This window comes from Ictidomys tridecemlineatus, chromosome 3, assembly GCF_052094955.1.
Source record: "Ictidomys tridecemlineatus isolate mIctTri1 chromosome 3, mIctTri1.hap1, whole genome shotgun sequence".
NCBI lineage: Eukaryota > Metazoa > Chordata > Mammalia > Rodentia > Sciuridae > Ictidomys > Ictidomys tridecemlineatus.
Window position 1 is genome coordinate 45982546 of NC_135479.1, and position 25207 is coordinate 46007752.

The window sequence follows — 25207 nt, forward strand, 5'->3', positions numbered from 1 at the left end:
CCTGCTGATAAATATTAGTTTTAGTGACAGGAAAACCAAGGCTTGCATAAGAGAAGGGACTCACACAACAGAAGTATTACAGCGAATTAAGGTGTGAGCTGGAACTTGAATTGCACTAGCTTTTCCCCTTACCCTAGTGTGCTGTGTAATGCACCTTATGAACTAGTAAATGTGAGGAGGACTCTCTGAGACTTTTAACCCACAGCCCCCCACAGTACTGGCACTTTATCGCTGAGCCACATCCCCAGTCTTTTGAGATAGGGTCTCAAAATTAAAAACTAAAAAGTGCTGGGGAGGGAGGCTAGGGCTGAGCGGTAGAGCACTCAGCTTGTACATGTGAGGTGCTGGGGTTCGATCCTCAGCACCATGTAAAAATAAATACATAAAATAAAGGTATTGTATCCAACTACAACCTAAAGAAAAAAAGTACTAGGGATGTGGTTCCGGGTAGACTGTCCTTGGGTTTGATTCCTAGTACTAGGGAAGAAGAAAGAAAAGAAACCTGCCAATTAAAAGAAGGGAAAAGAAAAGGTGATTGTGCACCCCCAGTTTCTTATAGAACAGCCTCTTGTTATCTGGGTTGACAAAACATATCTGACAGCACTAAGATGCTTAAGGGACCAACCAGGAAAAATGGGCCTCTCAGGTGACTAGCAGCCACAAAGGTAATTAAATCCAAGCCAGTCTCTGCTTTCCATGATGCCCCATTTCCACAAGCACTGTGAAACGTGACCTTTGTTCACTGGCAGAGGGAAGTATGTTTGGAACACAACCATGAAGAAACCATTGGTGGGGAACATGTAACAGGCTTAAAGGGCTAAAGCACTAATGGCTATCCTTAGATGCCACTTTAAGCCTCAGGTCAGGGCTGTCTCCCAAGTATGCGCAGGAAAACTAATAAGACATCAGGTTTGGAAACAACTTTCTTCTCAGGATGTCCAACACACTAAGGACTCTCCAAGCACTCAAAAAGGCATTCAAGGGCCAAGGTGTAGCCCAATGGTAGGGCACTTGCCTAACTTAAGTCCTGTGTTGAGCCGCAGTACCACAACCAATCAAAAATATGTTCAGTCCCACAAGTCCCTCTAGTTGGGCTCCTCTTCCCATTTCATGTTGTACTCCATGAGCTTGCTCTAAAACCTACACTGAGGGACAGGGGTGGAGCTCAGTGGTAGAGCACTTGCCTAGCAAGGCCCTGGGTTCAATCCTCAGAACTGCAAAAACAAAGGTTGCTGCCTGTTGTTGGTCACACCTGTAATCCTAGAGACTTGGGAAGCTGAGGCAGGAGGATTGCAAGTTTGAGGCCAGCCTTAGCAAAAAACAAAAACCAAAAAAAAAAAAAAAAAAAAAAAACCAAAAAGGGCAAAGGATGTAGCAGAGGGTGAATGCCCCCCAAAACAACAGAAGGCCTAGAAGTTGACTAACTGTAGACACTCCTCCATTCTTCTAGCACTATAGACTAGGGAGTACTGCCCAATCTTCCTGCTGCAAGTGAAGGGATAAGGGCAGGTGCCCAGCCAGTAAGATTTTTAATGACCTAAAAATTTCAACCTGTCCAGGTCCTAGGCCATCCCCCACCCAGGCTTCGTTCCAAACATTTTTCTTGCCACCTGAGCAACAAACTCATGAGTAAGCCCCAGCTAAGTGCCTGAGTCTCCACCCCCTTTCTTCCCATTTCAGTGACATTATAAGCATAACCTTGAATTTGACCTAATTTGCAGTCAACTCCCAGTAACATTTCTGACAACAATCCTTACAATCAAACACAAGGGGCTGGGTTACAGAACACACTGGGGCGGCTAGGGCAGCAGGTTTCAAAAACTCACTTTATTCCAATGTGAAATGAAGACGTGATGGTTTAAAAACAAGAAAAAGTTCTTGATCAGCTGTGGGATGCCTCGCTTGCTAACTCATGCCCACTCCCTTTGAAACAAGGTGCCTGGACAGACCCTACCCATAAGCAGCTCTCTGCAAAGCCCCAGACAGAGGCTGTGGCCCAGAACAGCTCCCTTGGGTTCACAGGGCAACAGTATCCTCCTGGGTAGGGCTTTGACAGCAGGCAGAGAAGCAACACAGGCAGGCAGGGAGCTGGAGCAGCTGGGCTGGTGAAAGCCCCCATTACCCCCAGAACTACTCTCTGAAGGTGCCTGTGTGACAAGGATCAGGTAGGGAGCTGGACTCCAGAGAGGTGACAATCACTCCTATACCTGGCAATTTCTCCCCAGGATCCATGATTCAGTCGTGGTTCCCCAGTCCCTTGCCCACCCCACCCCCACTGTGCGTTAGGCAGCTCAGGTTAAAATGGGAGAAGGATACATTCAGACTGTGGCCCCCAAGGTTATCCCACCTAGGGTGCAGGGAGGCAAGTCAGAGCCTGTGGCAGTGCCTCCTGCTGGGCCAAAGGCAGACAGGCTGGGTTGGGCAACTGGTGTCTGAGGGTCCACCACCACTGGTCCCCCTTCTCCCTTGCCCTGAAGCTATAGCCAGGTCAAGCCCCATCATAATTGGTAAAGCCAGTGCAGATCTCATCTTGTCACAAAACTAAAGTGCACCCCAACCTTCCAGACTGCCACAAAGCTCTGGCTCCCTCTCCCATGATAAAGGAAAGCCCCCCCTTTTTTGGCTTAAGACCTGGACTTAAGCCAGGTTGGGCCCAGGGGTAGTGGCAGCAAAAGCAGCAGCCATAATGTCAAACATACAAATGACCTGAGAAATCGCATCTGCACGTCATCCACTCAGAACTGACTGGGGGCTATGTACAAGTTAGGTGGGACGGATCAAGACATTCACGGGCATGGACACACTCGCACACACCTGCTCGAGGATGGGGCCTGAGGGGAGCTTGCCCCCCAGCTGGAACCAATGCCCACACACTCCATTCATGTGTCTTCAATTAGGCCTCTGCATCGTATATTCATTGAACCAGTGCAAAAACATCTGTTGGGGGGCAGGCCAGGCCGGGGTCCCAGGAGGATGCTGGGGTGGGGTGGGGTGGAACATGGAAGAAAAGGGACTGGCTTCCTCTTCCGATCTGCAGGGCACGCCCCCTTCTCCTGGAGTCTGGATCACTGGGTAACGGGCCGCTGACTAACAGTCCATCTGTCTTTCCCTTTCTATCCCTGCAAGCTTGGCGAGGAAGGGTCCTTGGCAGCCTGGGGCTGGGAGCCCACGTCCTCTGAAGCCCCTGCCGGCTCAGGCTCAGTGGCCATTGGCTCCTCAGCCTTATCCCTGTTTTTGCTGGCCTCCTGGAGCTGGTGCCGCCGTGCCACCTCGGCCTTCAGATTCTCCAAGTCTTTTTGGCTGAGTGGAAGGATGGGAGGGTGCGGTGAAGGTGAGGTCAGAGTAGCCTGGGCCCTCTGCCACCTTGCTGGATTTGGTTACATTTACACTCAGGACATGGTTAAGCTCTATTTTATTTTATGAGAAATGGGTATAACAAGCACTTTCCTTCCTAAAGCAAAAGGTCCCTAAGTGCTAAAAGTCCCAAATTTCTCTGGAGAGAGCCTTAGGCAAGGCCTGGATCCCACTCCCCGTCATGCCAAATTCAAGTTAGCTGCAACTTGTCCTCTCCTGTAGCACGCCACAGGCAGAGAATGGGAGCCAGATGCAACATCATGGCTGACCAAAGCCACTTCCCACAATGGTGGGAGGGAAGAGGGAGAAGGAGGAGCTCCTAAAGGTAGCACTGTTAATAAGTGCCGGAGGGAATCCTCAGAGAACCCTCAGGATTGGTCTGTTTATGAGGGACATCCCTGCTCTGGAACAGAAAAGGAGCTGGATGTAAAAGATCACTAAGATACATTGTTAAGTGATGTAAATACCCCAAATTCCATCTTTTTCCCTTTAATTCTTGTACATGAAATTGTAGCATACCATGCACATAGTATTTGCTCAATTGTGTAATCTTAAGGAGGAGTAACAAGGAACCTCTCATCACTGGTGACACTTCTCAATTTGCAGCCATGTCAATGTATGACATTAAAAATGAAAACTAAAGGCCAGGTTCTGAGGGGGGGTGCATGCTCTGGGGAGCCTCACCTGAGAGGAATGAAGAGGATGCCGTTGATGACGTTCAGCTGCTCCAAGACACTAGCCATGCTGGGAGCTGTGAACTGAAATGCAGTGGGGAGGACAAGCCAGTGAGCAAAGCCAGGGACCCACAGGCCAGGGGCCAGCCATGCTGCCCAAGGTCATCATACCTTGAGGGGTGGGATGTTGGCGCTGGAGCCATTGCGGTAGATCTCATTCATGGTGCGCTGCAGGGCAACAGCCTGCTGGGTCAGGCACTTGAGGTACTCGGAGCTCTCCTTGGTCTTCTCGTGGTCCTCACCCAGCTATGAGGAACAGGGGCCGAGGCAGAAGGGAATCAGGACTGCCCACAGTGCTTAGGCCCAGCCCCCCTGCAGCCCCTGCCATGGTCCACCTGGGTCTTGTAGATGGTGTAGCCCTCCTTCTCATGCTGCAGGGCTGACCGGAACTCAGCTTTGCTCTCATAGACCCGGGCAACTAGGTGGTGGCTATAGAGGCACAGTACACAGGGCGAAGGAAGGATGAAAGTGGGCAGGGCAGTGAGGACCTTCTGGAGCCTGGGGCTCTGCTCTAGATCCATCCCTTGGATCCTCGGGGAGTGGGGGTGGGGGTTGGGGGGGGGCACATAAGTCCAGGGTACAGAGAGGAGGTGGAGGTTGAGAAAAATTTTCACAGGAGTCAGATAGCACTGGGTTCCGCCCCTGCCCCACCAAAAGCCCATTGGGCCCCTGTGGGTCTGGGTTACTGTAGTCTCACCTGAGGGCCACCTTAAGGGCTTTGGGCCCGTGGTACTTGGTGCTGACGGCCAGCGCATTCTCCAGGAATCGCAGTGACAGGTCGTACTCCATCACGCCATGCAGCACCAAACCGATGTTGTTCTGGGGGACACGTGAGAACATGGTCAGTTCCTGCTCCCATAGACTGAGGTTGGTGGCTGTAGCCCCGTTCCTTGGCACTCACATCCAGCAGAGCCATCTCAGGGTGGTCCTCCCCAAACACGAGCAGCATGAGGTAGCGGGCGCGATACAGCAGGCTCAGCGCCGTGGACAGCTGGCTGCTGGCGAAGCAGTACAGAGCCAGGTGCATCTGTGGGTGAGGCCATGATGGTCAGGGTGGTGCAGGCCTCACCTCCACAAAGGCCACCCGGGGCAGCTACTCACGTATTCCTGGATGGTGTTGGGATGCTCAATGCCCATCACTCGCTCGCTCATCAACACTGCCTTCTGTTGGTTACTGAGGGCCTGGGGAGGCGAGGTGGTCAGACTCAGGGTGGACACCACCCCACACCAGAGCCCACACCTTGCTGCTCAGCCTGTCGGCTCTGGCTATGCTTTCTATTCTTTCTTTGCACAAAAGCAATAGAGAGTGGCTCATACATAACCAGCTTTTGTCACTGTGGATGTACACACCCTACCAAGCCTTCTAAAAATCTACTCTTCCTATTTTATGTTTTTGGTACTAGGGATTGAACCCAAGGCACTTCATGATGGAGCTACATTTTTAGCCCTTTTAAAAAAAGGTTTTTTTGAGGGGTGGAGGGGACCAGGGATTGAACTGAGGGGCACGCGACCTCTGAGCCAAATCCCTAGCCCTATTTTGTACTTTAGAGACAGGGTCTCACTGAGTTGCTTAATGCCTCACTAAATTGTTGAGGCTGGCTTTGAACTCACGATCCTCCTGCTTTCACCTCCTGAGCTACTGGGATTACAGGTGTGCGCTCAGCTAACATTTTTAAAATTTTGAGATAGGGTCTTGCTAGGTTGCTGAGGCTGGCCTCAATTTGTAACTCTCCTGCCTTAGCCCTGAATCACAGATTCCATGGATTATAGCCATGGGCCATCTTACCAGACTAAAAATTACTGTCATGTCATCTTCCTCTAACAAAACCTATGTAAAAACACACATACAAACCCAAAACTGCACTAGAAATTAAACTTTTTAAATAAAAACATGCCTACCCAAAAAGATTAAACAGCCCCTCTGATTGAAGGGCAGTGGGGGATGACTTAAAGCGTACCGATCCCTGAAAATGCCCTTCAAAATTCCAGGATCAGAAAGGCAAACCAGGCCACAGAACATTGACAACAAAAACACCACATCGTGTAGCTTCCACGTGGCACCTGTGAGGTGACAGAAACTGTGCCACACTCCTCACAGGGTCTCAGAATTTACCCTTGCCAGTGTCCCTGAAAGGGCAGGCCTTGAGTCCTTCCAAATTATTCGCTTTACTGGAACAGAAGTGGCCCCTGAGCTCTCCCAAGGACAGTGTGTGAGGGGTGGAACTGAAGGGAAGCTCACAGAACAGGTGACTGACTCCCGTGGTCCCTGGATCCTACCTGCTTCCCCATAAGACCACCAAAGGGAGCAGCATCCCTTGAACAGCTTGGACACCACCTCCTAGTACTGTAGGGGTTGACAATGCAGCCCCAGGCTCCTCACTCCTCCTCACCCAAGGCCTCTACAACGCACCCCAGGAGTATTCTAGAGCCACCCACCTCAGCGTAGTCACCCATAATATAGTGGAGACGGGCCAGGAGGCGCAGGCAGGCACAGATCTCCACATGCATAGCTCCATACACATTGTTGAACAGGTTCAGGGCCTCGTTGATGAGCTCGCAGCCCTCCTTCAGGAAGCCTGCAGGGCAGCCCACCACAAGGTCAGAGCAGGCTAAGGGATGTCCCCACCTCCCCTGGCATGCCTGGCCACGCACCCTGCTGTACTTTGGCCTGCCCACTCTGGAAGAAGTGGAAGGCATCCGAGGCCTTAGGATTGACATGCTTGACCACGGGGAAGATGTTGAGCACGTCCTCCTCAGTAAATGCAGGCTTGTGGCGGCTGTCAAAACTGTACTCCTTCAGCAGAATCTGGGGGACAAGCAGCCTCAGCATTAGGGTAAAAGGGCTAGCAACTCCCAGCCCACCAGCATGTGTCCAGAGACTGCCAATCTGAGAAAGCCACCTCCCCCAATGACCCTGTGGCCCTGCACAGGAGGGGGATCCACAGAGCCAGGGCACTATAACCTGTGCCCACCTGGATTCCGGTTTTTAGGGAGATCTCCCGCAGCAGTGTTATCTTCTGCAGGCCGTAGGTCTCCACAGCCTGGTCCACAGAATCACTGGGGGAGAAGTTTGGGTCCTGAGCAGCCCAGTACTGTCTCTGCCTCTAAGGACAGCTGCTTCTCCACCTGATTCCAGGAGCCCCCCCACTGCTCAACTTCCAGTGCCCAATAGCTAATGCTCCCACCATTGCTTCCCATGCCACAGATCCTCCACAGCTACGGGCTCTTCCCTCCTCTCTTCACTCCACTACCCTGACCAAGGACCTTTGATGCTGTCTGGGAGACCAGCAGCACCACCTCCTCAACCTGACCCACCACCCCCAGCACCCCCAGCACCCCATGCCCGCACCACTCGAGGCTGAAGTCGAAGTAGTTCTTGGCCTCCTGACAGATGTTCTTCCAGAGCTCCTGGGGGGTCATAACAGCCCAGGCTGTGTTATCCGCAGCCCCTGGGGGACGGTTTTTCCTCCTCTTGTTCCTTTTCTTGGAAAGAAGCTCATCCGCAGGAAGGTGGGCCACAGGGTTGGGGTAGGAGCTCAGGAAGCAGTTCAAGAAGTGACTGATGGCGGCCGAGAGGCCTGAGAGCTCGACTCCCTGCAAGGAAGGTTATGACCAAAGTCATGAAGGCCCTCAATTACAACCCATGGCTCTTCTCCAAAGCCCAACACCACCCAGGGAGGCTGGCACCTGTAAGTATGTCTTGAAGATGTGCTTGGCAGAGCGAGTGATGAGTTCACCAATGCCAATTTTCTAAAGGGATTTAAAGAGGGAAAACTGGATCAGGCCCTGGGTCTCTACCCCTCTGCCTATCTCATAGTCCACCCTCAGCCCCACTCACATAGATGTGGTCCAGCTGGTCACGGGCTGGGCTCCGCAGCACCAGGTCCAATACCTTGCCCAGGTAACGCATGTTGATGCCACGCTGGCGCATCACCTCAGCCAGTGTGGCTCCGTCCATGGGCAGCACCGCATGATCTGTGCAGTCCTTTACCTGCGGGCTGCAGCAGGTCAGGGCCCCAGCCTGGGCCCTTTGCCTCCACCCCCCGGGTCCTCCTGGGGAGCTTTGCTGTCCTGGGGCCCTGAGGGAAGGAGGGGATAAGACCCCAGCTCCCAGGTGGGAAGACAAAGCAGCAGTGAGGCCATGAGAACCTGTCTCCAACTTTCTCCACAGCACAGCAAACAGAAGCGGCCACCCTCCCAAGAGGGAAGTAGGGCTATGGACCATGTGTGAAGAACTGAGGGCCAACTGACCATGTGGGAAAGAGTAGGTGACTATGTGGGGGCCACACCTTTATCTCTATTTCCTGAGACAACATTGAGACAAGAAGGCCATCTGACCCTAGGGCTCCTACTAAAATGGGAGTAAATGTGTCACACAAGGGTACAAAGCCTGTGAGGATGAGGCCTCTCACTACTTGGGGTTCTGAGGACCAGACCCCAGCCTCAGCAGGGCAGAGTGGGTGCCTGGGCCTCCCTTGATCTCTTGGGATCAAGTTCCTCATGTGTAAAATGGAGACAATCACTTGGCTCTGCCTGACCTATAGGCCAGGGGGCATGAAAAAGCCACCCCTGCAAAAATTCCAGTGTCTGGAATCAGACACCCACAAGATACCAGGTCCTGCAATAGCCCTTCTGGGTAACCCTTGCCACCCTTGCAGCCCCTCCCTCACCAAGCCAGGAATCTGGCAGGAAAGCAAGAAGGCAGCTGCATCTTTCAACAGCTGCTTCTGGTCCCGAACTTCATCCTGGCAGGACTCAGGGAAGCGAACCCCTGCAGGAGAGACAGGAGAGAAGCCTGAACTAAGCAAGGGAAGTACAGAGGTAAGAAAGATATCACTGGAGCAGGCATGGCAGTGCTCAGATAGGCACCGCGGCCCCAATTCCACCCCAGGATGTTCTGCCCCCACCCGCCAGCACTCCTATAGTGAAGCCTCATTGCTTGCCTGGTGAGAAGATGTCAGGATTGAAGCGAATGTCGAAGGCCGTGCTGCTGATGGAGCCAACAGCCTTGCATGCATTGCGGATCACCTCCCGGCTCCGGGGGTCTGCTGTGGGGACATGGCACGATGGCAGGTGGTCCCACTCCACCTCTGGGGGGCTAGGCTACCCTGAGCCTCTTGCTCCCAGCTCCCTGCAGAGATGGCTGCCTGCTTCTCTCCAGGGCCGGGTCATGAGCCATCCCTGGCAAAGATGAGCTGCCAGGGCAGACTCAGGGCTCTCCCCACTGGCATCCAGAGCAGCCCCACCTGTGCCATCATCTGAGGCGATGGTCTCCGCCAGCTCCTTCACCTTGGCCAGGCCACTGGCACTGCCGCCCTCCTCCTGGTTTCCCACCTCGGATCCCAGAGGGTCTTCAGGCTTGGATTCCGAGGGGGAAAGACCACCATTTTCCAGTGAAGTGGGGTTCTCCACCTTGCTGGCCTTCTGCTGCATCAGCTGTAGGGCAGCCAGCTTCATGAAGAGGAGGTATCTACAGCAGAGCAGACAGGATAAAGCAGGAGGTGGGAAAGGGGAATCTAGAAGCTTTGCTGGCCTGGCAGCTTCCTACAGGGGTTAAGGAATGTCCAGACTGGACCCCCTGCAGGCATGAGGCCATATCCTACCAATGTACACATGCCTATGGCAGCCCGGCAAAACTACCAGGCAGCAGCAGGTCACGCAGAAAGCGAGAACTCCCCAAACAGGAAGAAGGCAACTGGGGGTGGGAGGCTGGGGAAGGGCTCCCAGCCAAGAATGTTAGTAGTAACAGGACTGTCACTGTCATTTTCAGAGGGTTAGTTATGGTGTAGAACATTTGACATGGTCAACTCCTAAGCACTAAATGCCAATATCCCATGTGCCATCTCCTAGCCCTGGAATTGTGATATTCAAAACCACCATAGCAGATTTCTAATGTTCCTTAAGAAAATAGTTTTGGCCGAGTCTCTGGTCTGATCACTTGTAGACAAGAGACAGGAAGCCCCTGGATTTCTCACCTGAGAGCTTGAGGTCAGACCAGGGTGGGAGGTAGGGAATGGAGCCCCAGACAGTGTGGCCACAGCTTGCCCTTCTTTACCATCCAAACCTTCTTTTTCCTCAGAATCAAAACAGGTTCTGAGGCCACGTCCTGGCTGGGCACTGTGAGCTGCAGCCCCGGCCTCCAGCTGTATGCTCCTTACCTATGCTCCACAAAGGCATCCACCAGCTCCTGGCGTAGGCAACATAGCTTATGGCGGTGGGCACGGGGAAAGCCAGCTCGGGTACACTCCTCAGGCAGTTCCTCACCGGGAACAGGCAGGAAATTGAGGTCAGGTGGAAAGGTGCGCAGCAGGTCAAGGATGTAGTGGCGGCCATCATTGCCAATGATGCCCTTGCACTCAACTGAGGAGCAGAGCTCTACCTCCTCATCACGGTCATTGAGTACACGGTGACGCAGAATCTTGAGGGGTCGGCTGGTCCGTTCCAGCAACTCCAGGTACCGTGGATGCGACACCACTGTCTTACCAAAGTCAATGGAGCCGTAGATGACACTCTGCTCCTGGTCCCGCTCCAAGATGCCAGGGATGATGGATTGAGCCGTGACCCGATAGCCTCGGTAGTCCACCACTACAGTGCCCAGTGTGTACAGCCCCTCCACGTCCACTGCGTTGTATGTGCGCACACCGTTCAGATCATTGGTGGGTGCCACGTAGGCTGCCACATCCCCACCAAAGTCCTTGTAATGGTCACGGACATCAAAGCCCAGGCTGAAGAAAATGTTGTTCCAGATGAACATCTGCATCTTGGTCTCCTCACTGGGATTGATGGCCATCACATTGCCGTCAATGACTGCCATGGCACCCCGTGTGGCTGCCGCTGTAAAGTCACTGTGTACCTGGGAGGGGCCAAGGTTGGGAGGGTGAGAAAGGCCCCACCCACAAGAATCTCATACTGCATCCTACCCTAACCAATCTCTCAAGATGGTAGAGGCAACCAGACCTGCTGGGAGCTGAGACTCTAGCCTCAAAAAAATCTTTAAAAAAATAAAAATACAAACAAACAAAAACCCCAGACTAAACACTGAAAGACAGTAGTGCTTACTGATTAACAGGAAGTACAGGGGCTAGAACAGGTTTGGGACCCAGCAGATATGTGCCAGGGAAACTAGAACGGATAACCTCTCAGATCCCCTCATCTACAAAACACTGATAAGAGTACTACATGGACCTTAAGAGGTGTCCCAGATTATAAGGGATGATGCTGAAAGAGCACTTGGCATAGCCCCTGGCCAAGTTAATATCAAGAATCAGAGCTCTTACTTTTTACCATTATGGTCTCTCATGGTATGATGACAGGTGGTTTTTGTTTTGTTATCAGGGATTTAACCCAGGGGTGCTTAATCACCAAGCCACATCCCAGCTCTTTTTGTTTTATTTTGGGTCTCACTAAATTACTTAGGGCCTCACCAGATTGCTGAGGCTCGCTCTGAACTTGTGTTCTTCCTGCCTTAGCCTCCCAAACCGCTGGAATTACAGGTAGGTGCCACCACACCCAGCTGTTGTTTAGTTTAATATTTTTCCTCATTTCTATCACAGTAATAGTACTAACAATTTTTAAACCCAAGCAACTTGAAAGTGCAGTGCAAATGTGCTACCACCCAAGAAACAGTCATGGTGTCCAGATGAGGGCCCCATGAGACCAGTGAAAGGTGGGAAGTTGGATGAACTTTGCACTCAGTTATATAGAAGGTGGGTCCCTCTCCTTCCCATGGACTCAAAGCCTCAAAGGAACCAGAAAAAGGAGTTGGGTAGTCTGCTGGGAGGTGGGGAGCTGGGACATCCTGCAGGTAGGTACCCAGACCAGCCTTCAGGCAGCCGACAGAGATGGGTGTCCCAGCTTCCACAGCTTTCCTCCTGACCATAAGAAAAGCTGGCAAGTGGCAGGTGGGCCTGACAGTCATGAAGGGGTAGGGACACCTTGAATATGGCTCTTTCTCGAAGAAGCCGCTCAGGCAGGTTCTTGCGGGGCAGCTCCCTAGTTGTCTGTAGCTCCTCATTCCAGTCCCGAGTCTGAAAAAGGGAAAGAGACAGATGCAGGCTCAGCCTGGTGCCCCATGACCTACTCTGGACAGTCTTTATCCACCTCCCGCAGACAGCCCCCCAGACTCCCAAGTGAATGGAGAAGCAAATGAAGCCTCTTTGGAAATGCATGGAACCAGCAGGGCACCAGGAGGGGAGGGAAGCCCAGGAGGGTACGGCTGCACCTGTCCAGGAATGTGTTCCTCGTAGCCCAGTCTTGAGGTGTAGGCATCCTCTGCACGTACACAGTCCATGGCATGCTCTGCCTGAGGAGCTGTCCAGCTGTACACCTGGAACGGGGTGGCGATCCTCTCGAACGGGTGGCGCTGGACCCTGTGGCAGGCAGGGGAGGGGGAGATGGGCAGCCTACCAAGCTCTGAGCCTAGTTATAGGGTCCTTTTTCTGAGGACCCCACTGTTCTCTGGGCCTGAGATGCCACCCTGAAGCATCAGAAACTAGTGGGCAACTCTCCCAGGACTGCCATCTCCCTTAAGTGGGGACTCAGGCACTGAGGGTCATGGGCACCACTTCTTCAAGCAAAGATGCTACTGTTCAATTCATACGCCTGATGGAAGACAGGGTGGTGCAGAGAAGGTACAAAGGAACTACCTTTTTTTCTGTAGCACAGCAAAGTTTTTTTTGAAGGTTGGGCTGATCTGGTTGAGCAGCTCCACTAGGGAATGGCTGAGGAAGCGTGGGCTGGCGGGTTTGGGGTTGAAGTGATAGGCTGTGGATCTGCAGAAAGATAGGGGTCACTGAGCAGATGCTCTGAGCATCTGTCTCAGACCTCAGGCAGGGGTCACACAGGGGGCAACTGGGGATTCAGCAGGGGCTCACTGGTTCAAGTAGAAGCCCCGCGTGGATGCCGTGATGCTGACTTGCCGGTCTTCGGCCGTGATCACAAACAAGTACATGAGGTCCCCGTGCATCTTGCGGTTCCCAGGGGGTGGATTCCAGCCGCTCATGGTGAGCACTTTCAGACATTGAAGGGGCTACAGGAACAGTCAAGCATGAGGTAGCTGATCTTCCTGGGCACCCCTGACAGGGACCCTCAACCTCATTCCCCTAGCAGTCCCACCTTCCAGTCACGGTTCTGGGGCTGTAGGGGACACAACGGCCGCTCCCGGCTCCCTGGCAGGATGTACTCAGGTGGCGTGCAGTCGATGGGGTCCATCTCCAATCCCTTCTTCCGCTTCCCACTGTCTGAGGGACCCGAGGCTGGTGGTCAGCCGGGAACCAGCTGTCTCCCTGCCTCAATATGGCCCTGGTGTGCATTCCTGGGACCCAACCTCCCTGATAGGAAGGCATGGCCCCTAGCCTCTTCACCAGTCCCTGGCCCCCTTGCTCCCTGCCCCTCTGCCCAATTCCCCGGCCCCAATGCTTCCGGCACCTCCCAGATCGCCATCAGTGAAGACACTCAGAAAGGACAAGGAGTTGCAGTCAACCCCATTAAAGGCATCAGATGGGTCCAGGCTCTTGAGCAGGTCTCGGACATGGCGCACGTGAATACGAGCCTCCCGCACTGTGTAGGGTTCTGGCAGGAGGGAAGAGGCAGGTGGTTTACCACAGCCCTGACCAGGACCAACCCACCTAGCTCAGCAAAGAGTTTGTAGAGGTCCTATGAGGGTGAGGTTTTTGTTTTGGCAGTGCTGGGGATGGAACTCAGGGTCTTGTGCATGCTAAGCAAATGCTCCACCACTGAGCCATATCCCCAGCCTCATGGATGTTTAAATTTTCAATTTTAGGTTCCCATTTTCAAATTCCACTATGAAGGGGCTGGGGTGGTGGCTCAGTGGTAGAGCACTTGCCTAGCATGTGTGACGCACTGGGTTCGATATATAAATAAATTTTAAAAAGGTCCATTGACAACTAAAAAGTATTAAAAAATATTCCACTATGAACACATATTTCTGGTTTCAAAACACACACCATACCCGATCCCAGCTGCCTTGAAAAGTGAGCAAGGATCCTTCTCACAAAAACCTGTCCACCAAATACCTCTCAAAACCACAAAGACCTTAGAAAACCTACAAAGTGCCTGCTTTCTGCTCCCTGATGCCTCAGTAGGCAAGGACTTTACAGCTCCTAGGCCTCCAGAGCCTTGGTTCTGTTTCTCTTAGAGATTGACATCACAGGACACCCAACTTCAACAGTGCCCCTTAATATATGTTTTATGGGATTTTAATGATGTGGTTCTTTGACAGGGGTAAGGAAGACATTCTGTGATCAATCATGCGCACAGATGAATAACAGATACTTTCCATATTTGCTCTTAAAAAGCTGACAGGCCCTAGGAACCTAAAAGGCCATAGAAACTTTTTTTTGGGGGGGGGGAAGGGGGGGTTGCCAGGGACTGAATCCACTGAGCCACATCACCAGCCCTATTTTGTATTTTATTTAGAGATAGGGTCTCATTGAGTTATTTAGTGCCTCGGTTTTGCTGAGAACTTGTGATCCTCCTGCCTTAGCCTCCCGAGCCTCTGAGATTACAGGTGCGTCCTACGAGTCCCCCAGCTGGAACTTTTCTTCTTTTCTTTTTTAAAATTTATTTATTTATTTATTTGTATGTGGTGCTGAGAATCGAACTCAGTGCCTTATACATGCTAGGCGAGCACTCTACCTCTGAGCCACAATCCCAGCCCCTTTTCTTTTAAAAATAAAATATATAAAAAAATTCTTTAGTTGTTGATGAACCTTTATTTTATATATTTGTATGTGGTGCTGAGAATCGAACCCAGTGCCTCACACATGCTAGCAAGAGCGCTACCACTGAGCCACAACCCCACCCCCTGGAACTTTTCTTTTACAACCAAACATCTCACACCAGAGCTGTACTAGGCTCAAATTCCTCATTTGAAAGCTATAAAACTTTTAAATTTCCTTACAAGAATTAACATTTATCTTTGCAGAATTTGATAGAGCTGATTATAAGCCTGGCTTGAGAGTGGCTGATTTTTTCATATGGAGACTCTGGTCTTTTTTTTTTTTTTTAACATTTATTTTTTTTTTTAGTTATAGGTGGACACAATATCCTTACTTTATTTTTTTATGTGGTACTGAGGATCGAACCCAGTGCCCCACACATGCTAGGCGAGCACTTTACCTCTGAGCCACAACCCCAGCCCCGGGACTCTGGTCTTTAACCTGCAGACCACTCAGCTGGACAGTGACAGCGAAATGGCCTAAGTGGCAGACCTGTGTGCCAATTAGTCCCACCTCCATGTGCTCAGCTCTGACTAGGTTGGGATAGGTGGAATGCTGTCTGGCCTGCCTCTCGGGGCTCTACTCTAGTAGGCCACCAACTTCTTGACCAACCTTCCACCACACGGAGGACCGAGCCTTCCTGCAGCCCCTCAACACTGCGCAACTCTGAAAAGTGGTCCAGCATATTGCCATCTAGGTGCAGCGAGAAGCAGGTACGGTGACACGTGTCTTCACGGTCCATGAGCACCTGGTGGATCTCCTGCACCATCTCCTGGGGAGATACCTGCCAGGGAGAAAGACAAGACAACCCTGGTGAAAGGTCACATAATGGGGAGCAAGGACATACATATCTCCTGCCCTCAGGCTAAAGTACCTGGTCCCTAGAGTAAATGCCCCAAATACTCAGTTTCTCACTGTTGGGCTTTTACATTCCAGGTCCTGTCCATATATACCATATCTACCTACACCTCAGTGTTTATATATGTAGAACAGAACCCAGCCCCACACAATTCCTACACCCAAGAGCAATCCCTGAGCAGGGCCTGTGATGGAAAAGCGGGGAGAGCAAATGCAGTCTTGCCTCCTCCCAATGCTAAGGTTCCCCAGGGCAAATGGTCTTCATTCTCTGGACGGGGTACTCTAGGGCCCAAGTCCTGGATATAGATGACTGAAGAGGGCCTTGTATGATCCCATAACAAGTCATCAGCTTGCAAGACCTCTGGATTGGCTCTGCCCTTGGAGACCATCCAATACCACCTGCCCCTCTGGCAGATGGTAAAACTCTGGCCCAAAGAGAGGTAACTTACTGAGGGTACACAGCAAGAGGCTGGGGCATGGAGCATGCCAATCTCACCTAGCTACACTGCTCCTCTCTCCAAACAGGGCTGGCAATCCCACTGGTAGATGTCCTTTAGCAATGAATAAATGACCTGAACCTAGATTTGATTCCCTCACCTACCACAAAAGCTGAGACCCTAAGCAAGGACCCCTGGATCCTAGGACTCCTGCTTCCTGACTACAACATGAGGTCAGGACAAGTAAGAGCAGGGCTTGGCTTCCTGGGCTGGTAGTCCTCTGCAATCTCAGGCCCTGTTCCCAAGACCTCTTTCTCCATCTTACCTGAAGGGAGAAGGGCTCAATCCCAGGGGCCAGGATCTTCACAGAAAAGCCTGTGTCCTGAATGACAATGACTTCCTGTCCAGTAGTCTCATCTCCTGGCTCACCTTCATCTAGCCCATTCTCCCTAGGTGGCTCAGCTGCCCCCTCCTCCTTCTTCAGGCTCTCTGGGCAGTCCCCATTCAACAGCATAACTGATGGTGGCTCTAGGGAAGACAGGAAAAGAGCTGAGTCAGATGGGTCTCGTTGGTCAGGTGACACAGAGTTGGGCATGTGCCCTATAGCATGGAATCTGCATATCTTCCTTAACCAGACACACCACCTCATCCCAACATACCTACAAACAACCACTTTCCCTCTTCCACATGCTGTGCCCTCCCTTCCCTCCCCAGTCCACTATATTCTGGCTTCCTCCTGAGCACACTGCACAACCACTCTTCCCAAGTTCACCAATGCCACCCTTAAGGCCAAGCCCATGGGTCTTTTCCAGCCCTGTCTGGCTTTTCAACAGCAACCAACATCACCGTGTACTTTTTCCTCTTCTCTGACCAAGGTGACACTCTTGTTTCTACCTCTCCATCCTCTTTGGTGATTCTGAGAGGTGGGGTCAGCCCCAGTCTTTCTTCAACTTCCCCTCACCCTCTCACCTGGCTTCACATAGCCTTCTGCCCAGAACTTACATGGCCATTCCTGGCTTTGCTCAAGTTTTTCAATTGATACCCAGGTATCACATGTTGCTGTCCCTTACACATCACTAAAAGCTCATCTTGTGGAGATGGAATTCATCTTCATCCACAAACTAGTCCCTGCTCTGTAAAGGCCCCCACCATCTATCTAGTCACCCAACCTACTTCTCCAACCTGACCCATGGGATCCTGTTTCTTCAGTCAGGGCCTGGTATAGGCATTTCTTCAATTTTAAGAGCACCACCTGGAACCCTTCTAATAATCCCGCTGTTGACAAGACAAGAGCTTACTAGCACTCTTAGGTACTACTTAAAGTCAATCTCAGCTCTCAGCTCCCTTCTTCCAACCTCAGTGCTTAAGCCACCCTTGATGCATCATTCCACCAGGCAAATTCAAGGGCTAGGTGAATGAAACCTCTTCTCAAAAGCCTGCCCAATGGACCCTAGCTGGCAGAATCCATCACCTGTGGAAGACTTTCAACCCACACCGCTCCAGGGCACCATCTTGCTACATTCTGGGTGGTTGTTCATGCCAGCAGCTCTATCTACCACTTTCTGTCTTGCCCAGGCTAAAGGAGAAGACATCAAATTAACGAATAACTTACTACAAACCCATAGCCAAGTCCAATATTTGTGAAGAGTACTGAACTCACATGCTGTGGGGAGAGGGGAGCAGAGAATAAAAATTCCCATTTCTCCCCAGGAACTAAAAGAAACAAAGGTGAGGCCTTCCTGCCCTAGGGAGTCAAGGACCTCCTCTCAAAAACACTCCAGTTGAACAAATGCCAATCTGGATGCCCATTGGGCAAATGGGGACCTTGGCCTCAGAGTTTGCCCATCTCCCAGATTGGCCCCATAGTCAAGAGATAGTTCTCCTTCCAGACAGGACAGCTTATGAACTCTGTTCCAGATGCCAGCCCATCCTATCCAAACCCACTTCCCCTTCCCTACTCAGCCATCAGGAAAGCAGATTGATTGAATTTCCCCAGAGCTCTGTGGCCTCTGTCCTCTGTCCAGAGGCACCAGATATGTGAAACAGGAACCTCACAAAAGGAGACTGGCCCAGACCACAGAGGGACACTAGGGGACTTAAGGAAAAGCCATTCTCCGTTCTATGTACCCCTCAACTTAGTGGTAAGTCCCCATCTCCTTATCCCATATAGGGATCTAAGGTTTAAATCTGGCCCAAGGTCATCAAACCAGAATGGACCCCAGAATCCTAAAGGCTGCAAATCCATGTTGATTCACTATCCTCAATTCTAGCCACTGTGGGCCTCTAACAGTATCTGTCCTGACCTTGTCTCCCCACCATACCCTCTCCAAATCTGGAGTATAACTCCTGAAATCCACAGGATGCACAAGGATCTTTTCCTTCCCGTGACCCACCAGCCCCACGCAGGGTAGCCCTGCCCATCTAATGACAGAGTAGACAGATAAGAGGGTGGTGGCTGGTCAGCTTTCTAAGAGCAGCAAGAGAGATGGTAGATAGGAGGAGCTTCCCCTCTACTGGGTCCCTGAGAAAGGTTTCTTTGGCTGGCAAACTCCAGGGAATGAGGGGAGAAACAGGAAGGACCCTCACCCAATACAGAGTGAGGCCCCAGAACTAGGGAATCAGACCTGGACCCAGATAGGCAGCCTATATTCCTCAGGGTGTATAGAATAGGGAGGACATGGAATAGGGAAAGAAGATGTAAAGTAGGCCCAAGGTCCCCCTCCCTTTCCCAGCCAAGGGGCTATATGGAGTGAGGGGTGGGAGAATACCTAATTCCTGGTCTGATCAAGGGAATGTTCCCCAGGGTCTTCCTCTCCCCTAGGACAGCCAGCTCTGACCTCTCTTCTTTCCTCCAAGAGACTCTGGAGGTCTCCCCACCACTAGATTAGGGCCAAATGATCTCCCCCATGCAACCCCCACAGCCCACCTGGTGCAGTCAGCAGCTGCCCTCTCCTCGGTTCTGAAGTCTCAGGACTGCCATGGCAGCAAGGCAGCCAGCCCTCCGGCCCAGGCCCAGTACTGCCTGTGTCCCTTGTTCCAGCCTCTGCCTCTACCCTTGCCCTAATGCAGCTGGCCGGCCCAGAGCTGGAGCTCTGGCTGGCTTCGGGTTTCAGTGGGGCCAGGCCTGCTAGGGCGGCCCTGGAAAGGGCACACTCCCCCTGCCTCGAATCCTGCTCAAGGTCGGCCAGAAGGACGGCTGTGGGCCAGGAGGCCCCGGTAGCTTCAGGACCCCAGAAGGAGCTGCTATCAGCACTCCGGCCTACTTCTTTATGCCCCCCAGAAAGGGGGTCATTGCTGGTGAAGCCATTTGGGGAGCAAGAAAACCCAGCATTTGGGGTACCTGGACCTCTCAGGATCAAGGGCCGGGGGTACTGGTTGGCAGAGGAAGAGCTCAGCAAGGGGGTCCTCTCCTCAGCTCCAACCCCAGCTGGGGTGGGCAAGACTGCTTTTGCCAGCTGCCAGCAACAGCTGGCACACACCCGGGCCCAGTCCATGAGGCGGCTGCCCCTGTCCACCAGTCGCAGACACTGAGTGCCCTGCCTGCTTTCTGGGTCAAGGGACTGGCTGGGGCCTCTGGCTCCTGCTGTCCCTTGCAGGTGACCTGGCAGCTAGCCCCTTCCTGAGAGTCACTAGTCCTGGTGAGAGGAGGATGGTCCCCCAGTCTCACAGAGGACAACTGCACCCATGCCCCAGGCCTCCGGGCTCCACCAAGAAGCTGGCAGGCTCTCTCTTTCCTTCCCAGCAGCCTGTGCGCTGCCAGGAGAAAATCAAATGTCTCCCCTGGGGAAAACGGAGCTGGCAGCAAGAGGCCGAAGGCCGCTGGGCTGTGGAAAAGAAGCATGCCCAGCCTCGCCAGGGCGCCTTCCCAGGGCCTCTGACTTGTTGCCAAGGCCCAGTCAGAACTGCTCCGGCATCCATACTAACCAGTGTGGGGGCAGGGAGCCAGGATCTCACTCCAGACCCCCTCTCCTCCAGTCCCAGGGACCCAATGAGCAGCCCCTCCACAGTTCCATAAAGGGTTCTGCTCCTCACAAGGACCAGAAGATAAGAAATATCAAGCCCTGACAGAGCCCCTTTCCTCCCACCCACTCTCCCAACATACCCTAATGCTCTAGAGAAGGGGATGAGGTAGGGCAGCCTGGCAATGAACCCAGATGTTGATATCACCTAGATTCTAGTTACCATAGAGTCAGTGCTCACTCTAGGCTCAGCCCATAGCAGGTCCCCAAATCACATCTATCACCCCATTCAACTTGAGGAAACTGAGACTCCACAAGGCAGTCAAGCTGTCCAAGGTCACAGAAGCCAAGCAGCAGCAAAGCCAGGTCAAGAAAAAGCCAGGTGTGTCAGATGCCCAGGCCCTTGCCTCTGAGTGCCACTCCCACTGAGCACAATTTGCTGTCCTACTCCCTAGACATCAGACTGCAGCACCTTCTCACCCTCTTCCTCTTTAACACCTCAGGACTCAGCCCAGAAGGCAGATATATCTGTAGCTATAGAATTTCCCCAGGCCTCCAGAGCCCTGGGCCAGCTCCCCCTCATATCCCAGGGGCCTCCTCTGAGAGTCTGGGGTTTAGCCTTCTGCAGAATGGGATAAGGTTGTCCACAAACAGCATTCTATGCACATCCTATGTCTTAACTAGGCAGATTAAAGTGAAGAAACAAAGCCTATCCTGCCTTGGCCTGGGAACACAGAAGTCCCATTAGCTGTAGACAAGAGTTAGAAAAGAATGAGTGACTAGTGTCTGTGTGCCTCCTCAGCCTGGAATGGTCTCCTTTAGGAGATGTGCCAGGGCCAGGCCACACCTCAGCAGGTGAGGCTGCAGCAGGAAGCAAGGTCCCAAAAGACACTGGATCCAGAATTTCAGGCTGCAGGGGCAGCCAGGCAGCCTGTGAAGACCCTGGGGAAGCCAGTACCTTTGCCTCTTCATGTCCCACCCAGGCCAGAAGGTCTTCAAGGTCTGAGGCTAGTCCATAGTTCCTTAAGCTGTCTGCCCAGACCCTATTCATGAGAAGAGTTTTAGAATCCTTTTGAGGGAGCTTATAAGCCCCTGAACTCCTCCCTGGTCTGCCAGCTCTCTTCTCTTCCCCCTCTTGGCCCCAACTCTAGAGAGCCCTAGTTCCTTCTCCCCTAGGCAGAAGGAACTCGACACACCACTGTGAACTTGAAAAACCTGCCTGTTCTCTTAACCCCTAAAAGCTGCTTTATTCCTAAGAAGGTAACAGACCCTTACCTGCTCCCAAGACCTTGATCGTCTCCTCCTTAAGGGGACTGGAGAATCTTCTAGAGCTGGGAACTGAGGTTAAGGGCTGGGAGGGAGTCTAGGGGAGAAGGATTTCCAATAAAGCTCTCTCCTTCTTTTAACAGATCCAGACTGGCTGTAATGCAAGTCCTGGCTTTCTAGACTAACCTCCCTGGGATGCAGGGGCCAAGGTCCTCCCACTAGAATGCCCCCAGTTTCTCCAAGATGGACAGCTGTGCCCCTCCGCTGACCCAGGCTTCCCCCAGAAACAGTCCCTCAGCACACCTGAGAAGGGAGCGTCACTCTGGCTTTCAGAGAAATTCTCTTTTACTCCTCAGTTCTAAGCACATAATTCAAAGCACCATGTCTGTCCTAGCTTCCTGTGGACCAGGCTTGGGCAGCCTTGGAATGCTGGCCATGACCTGGAAATCCAAATGCTTCCCTCAATAACTAAATTACTATGTGACCTTGGGCAACTCACTTCAGGTCTCTTTCTGGAGGGGAAACCAGCCAGCCCCAACCTTCTCTTATCTCGCCCGCCCACTGATTCAGAACTGCATCAGGGCCAAGCCTGGTAGGCTGGAGTTATCAGCATTTCTTGTTCTGCCCAAACCCTGGCCTTGTCTAAGCAATCTGCAAAGCTGCCATAGTACCTGTTCTCCCATCAAGGTAAATCCACCATGATAGGGACATCACAGTGTCCCACCCAGTGTTGTCCCATCCTGACTCCCAAGTCAGGATGAGAACCTACCCAGTGTTACCCCCATCTGGACTCCCAAGTCAGCCCCAGCCTGCTCACTGAAGCTGGGAAGGGTCATCATGATGATGAGGGTTGGAGGGAGCAGGAAATAAGGGTAACTCTACACTTCCACTGCCACTCAGGGTAGAGAGGTTCAGCCCTGGGCCACCAGGAAGATTTGAGGAAATGACAAGTGAAAGGCTGGGAAGGGGCTTCCAGCCTAAGGACTGCAGTCTGGGGCATGATGAAAAAAAACAGAAGGGGACCAGATGAAATGGAGAGAAGCAGGCCCCACCCCAGGCTAGCTACAGCCATTCCCAAAGCCACTGCTACACAGCCCCCTTGGGGAAGAGCTGGGAGCTCCACTCCACGCTAATGACCTTTGCCTTAAAAAAAGCAACTCTGGTCTGACCCACTTTTCGCAATAAGGCAGGTTAATGATCAAGTTCTAGCATAAACACCTCCCCCTGCCAGAAAGCATAGCTTTGCCCCCACACACAGACAGACCCTTCAGGTCAGAAGACTAGGCCAACACCTAAGTGGGCAAAGATCACAGCCCCAAGATCTAGGGTTAAGCCCTTGTCTCTAGGAATGAACCAGAGAAGGCCCCTCACAACACACACACCCCCTACTCGTGTGTTCTTCCCACAGGCCAGCTTGGGAAGTGTCAAGCCGAGTTTCACTGGCAGGGCTGCAGTTCTGCTGCACACGGAATATCTAGGAGACTGATACGAAAGAGAACCTATAGAGCTTAGGCCCAAAGTGTCAGAAAGCCCCAACTCAGAGGGGACCCATGCTCCAGGGCGGAGGGGGTGGGGCCGCCGATTCCGTCTTTCTGCGGCGGCGGCGCACCCTGAAACCGCGTGTGCGCGCACGTGTCCCCACGATCTGACGCGCGTGTGCCCGCCGCGGTTGCCCTCCCCGGGACCCCACGTGCGAAGCCCGGGCCGCAGCCGGGGGCGAGAGTGAAGGTGACCTTCAGGGCGGGGGCGGCCGGCGGAGGGCCCAATGAGATGCAACGGAGCAAGGCGCAGAAGGAAGACAGCGGTTCCCGCGGAGTCCCGAACCCGTCCGTCCCGGTCCGGTTCCCCCCACCCGGCTGCCCGCTGGTCCCGGCCCCGCTCACCGGCCGCTCCCGGCAGCCCCTTGCCACCGGTCTGCGAGCCATGCTCCCGGGCGCTGTCGGCCGGGGCGGCCGCCGGCAACTCGTCCGTCTTGATGACCATGGTGGCGGGAGCGGGCGTCCGGCTAGGCTGTCCGCGCCGCCCGCCGCGCCACTAACCCAAGTGCCCTGCGCGCGGCCGCCGCTGCGGGAAGGACAGAGTCACCGGCCCACGTGGTGCGCGCTGTAGCCTTTGACCTCACCGCCGCTCCCCTGCCCCGCCCTCGCGCCCGGCCCGGCCCACGGAGGCCCGCGAGGGACAAAAAGCGCCGCGCCTTGTTGCCAGTCCACGAGTGCGGTGACTTTCCGGAAAGCCTTAAAGGCAACGAATCCTTACTCAAAGGAGGGAGACTTCGGCCCTCTCGAGGGGCGGGGCTTCGGGGAGACGTCCCTGCAGCTGGCTGCCCGTTGGGCGGGCGCCGTGACCTTGGGTGGAGACTAGTCCAGGCCTACTATTGCTAACGCCCCCCTCCCCCAATGACCCTCTGCTTCATTTTGCAAATCTGCCAAACCACCGCGGGTTTCTAATTTGCGGAATTAGCGTGACCCTCTCAGCACCCTTCTCTCCGAGCATGCCCTTTCCCAATGAAGGAATGAGACTCGTTGCGTCTGGATTATTGAGGAGGGAATGCAAGGCAGTCCAGACTGGTGACTAATGGAAATGAAGTATAAGAAATGAATTCACCACATTTTGTCTTGAGCCACCTTGGGCACCTCCGTATCAACTTCCTTACAACCTCACAAGATAGGTGCCCTCTTCCAGGCTGCCATTCTCATTTTACAGCAGAGGAAGCTGAGGCCAAGGTCACACAGAGAGCAGCCTAAATCCATAGCCTAGGCAATTTACAGTAGTTTGTATTTTGTTGTTGTTGTTGTTGTTGGCTTGGTATGGGACTGGAGAGTGAGTGAGATCAGAGATTGCTACCGGGGTAATCGGGTGTGGGACGGTAAGGATGGAACCCAGAACCACATGCTTGCTAAGCACATCTCTACCACTGAGCTACCACCCAGCCCCAGGGGTAACATTTCAACCAGGCCTTACCTGTGAGTTGAAGTTTGTCCAGGCAGAGAGTGGGGTGAGTCTTCCCTGCATAGGCCCAGGAAGCCCTTATGAAGCACTTAAAAGATTTTCTTTTTCTTAATTTGCACTACTGAATTGAATTCAGGGGTACTCTCATTGAACTACATTCCAAATCCTTTTTTTTTATAGCTTTATTGTATTCATTTAAGTTTTATGTGGTGCCAAGGCTTGAACCCAGGGCCTCACACAGGCTACACAAGCACACTACCACTGAGCCACAACCCCAGCCCCACAACACTTTTTATTTTCTTAATTTTGATACAGGGTCTCTCTAATTGCCCAGGCTGGCCTTGAACTTGTGATCCTTCTTCCTCAGCCTCCTGAGTCACTGAGATTACAGGCATTTGCACTACACTCTGCTGGAAGTATATTTTTTACATTTGCCAGGATCTAATGGAAACTGGGAGAGATTGGGGACCAAAGCTGCAGAGATAGGCTGGGAGTGGGAGGCTGCCTAGCCCCTTGGAATATTGCAAAGGAAAGTAGACTTTGCCCTGGATTGCAGGTGGAGAGAAGAGGAGTGGTGAAAGGAGGAAGCCTTTAAGCCGGAGAAAGGGAGGTGAGAAGTGATAAGATTTCAGAATGATCCCTCTGGCTACCATGTAAGGGGGGAGAGGGACTGAGCTGAACTAGAGGGAGTCAGAACTATTAAGCAGGCTGGAAAGGATAACAAGATCTAACTATTAGATATATGTGGAGGGCAGGCAGACAGGATAATGTGTGAACCTACTACTGAATTGGGTTAGAAATCTGTACCTGACATCCTCTACTCAGAGTTTTGTGAACTTGAGCAAATCACTTGATTATGATTACTGAATCTTTGGTGCTTGCTTCCTTCCTTCTTCCTTTCCTTTTTAAGG

General features: G+C 52.7%; 1 protein-coding gene across 5 annotated transcripts; it reads right to left on the bottom strand.

Moving 5' to 3' along the window:
• Positions 1 to 1807: 1807 nt before the first annotated feature.
• Cluh (CLUH binding protein of NUMT mRNA) lies at positions 1808 to 23538 on the bottom strand. 5 transcript variants are annotated; one of them, XM_005327926.5, is made up of 26 exons: positions 23231 to 23538; positions 16448 to 16650; positions 15440 to 15611; positions 13515 to 13658; positions 13203 to 13327; positions 12962 to 13116; positions 12734 to 12859; positions 12310 to 12457; positions 12023 to 12115; positions 10247 to 10941; positions 9335 to 9558; positions 9032 to 9133; positions 8759 to 8859; positions 7927 to 8079; positions 7776 to 7838; positions 7438 to 7682; positions 7061 to 7145; positions 6741 to 6894; positions 6525 to 6664; positions 5190 to 5270; positions 4990 to 5115; positions 4786 to 4907; positions 4424 to 4517; positions 4200 to 4334; positions 4039 to 4112; positions 1808 to 3300 (listed from the first exon to the last, which is right to left on the bottom strand). In XM_005327926.5, exons 1-26 carry the CDS (start codon positions 23328 to 23330, stop codon positions 3114 to 3116), a joined length of 4047 nt encoding a protein of 1348 aa, XP_005327983.2. In that variant the 5' UTR covers positions 23331 to 23538; the 3' UTR covers positions 1808 to 3113. The 5 variants fall into 5 exon arrangements, with proteins under 5 accessions (XP_005327983.2, XP_005327982.2, XP_077898774.1 ...); XM_005327925.5 differs by having other exon boundaries at positions 9032 to 9136; positions 23231 to 23537; XM_078042648.1 differs by lacking the exon at positions 23231 to 23538 and adding an exon at positions 21357 to 21376 and having other exon boundaries at positions 9032 to 9136.
• Between the last annotated feature and the right edge of the window lie 1669 nt (positions 23539 to 25207).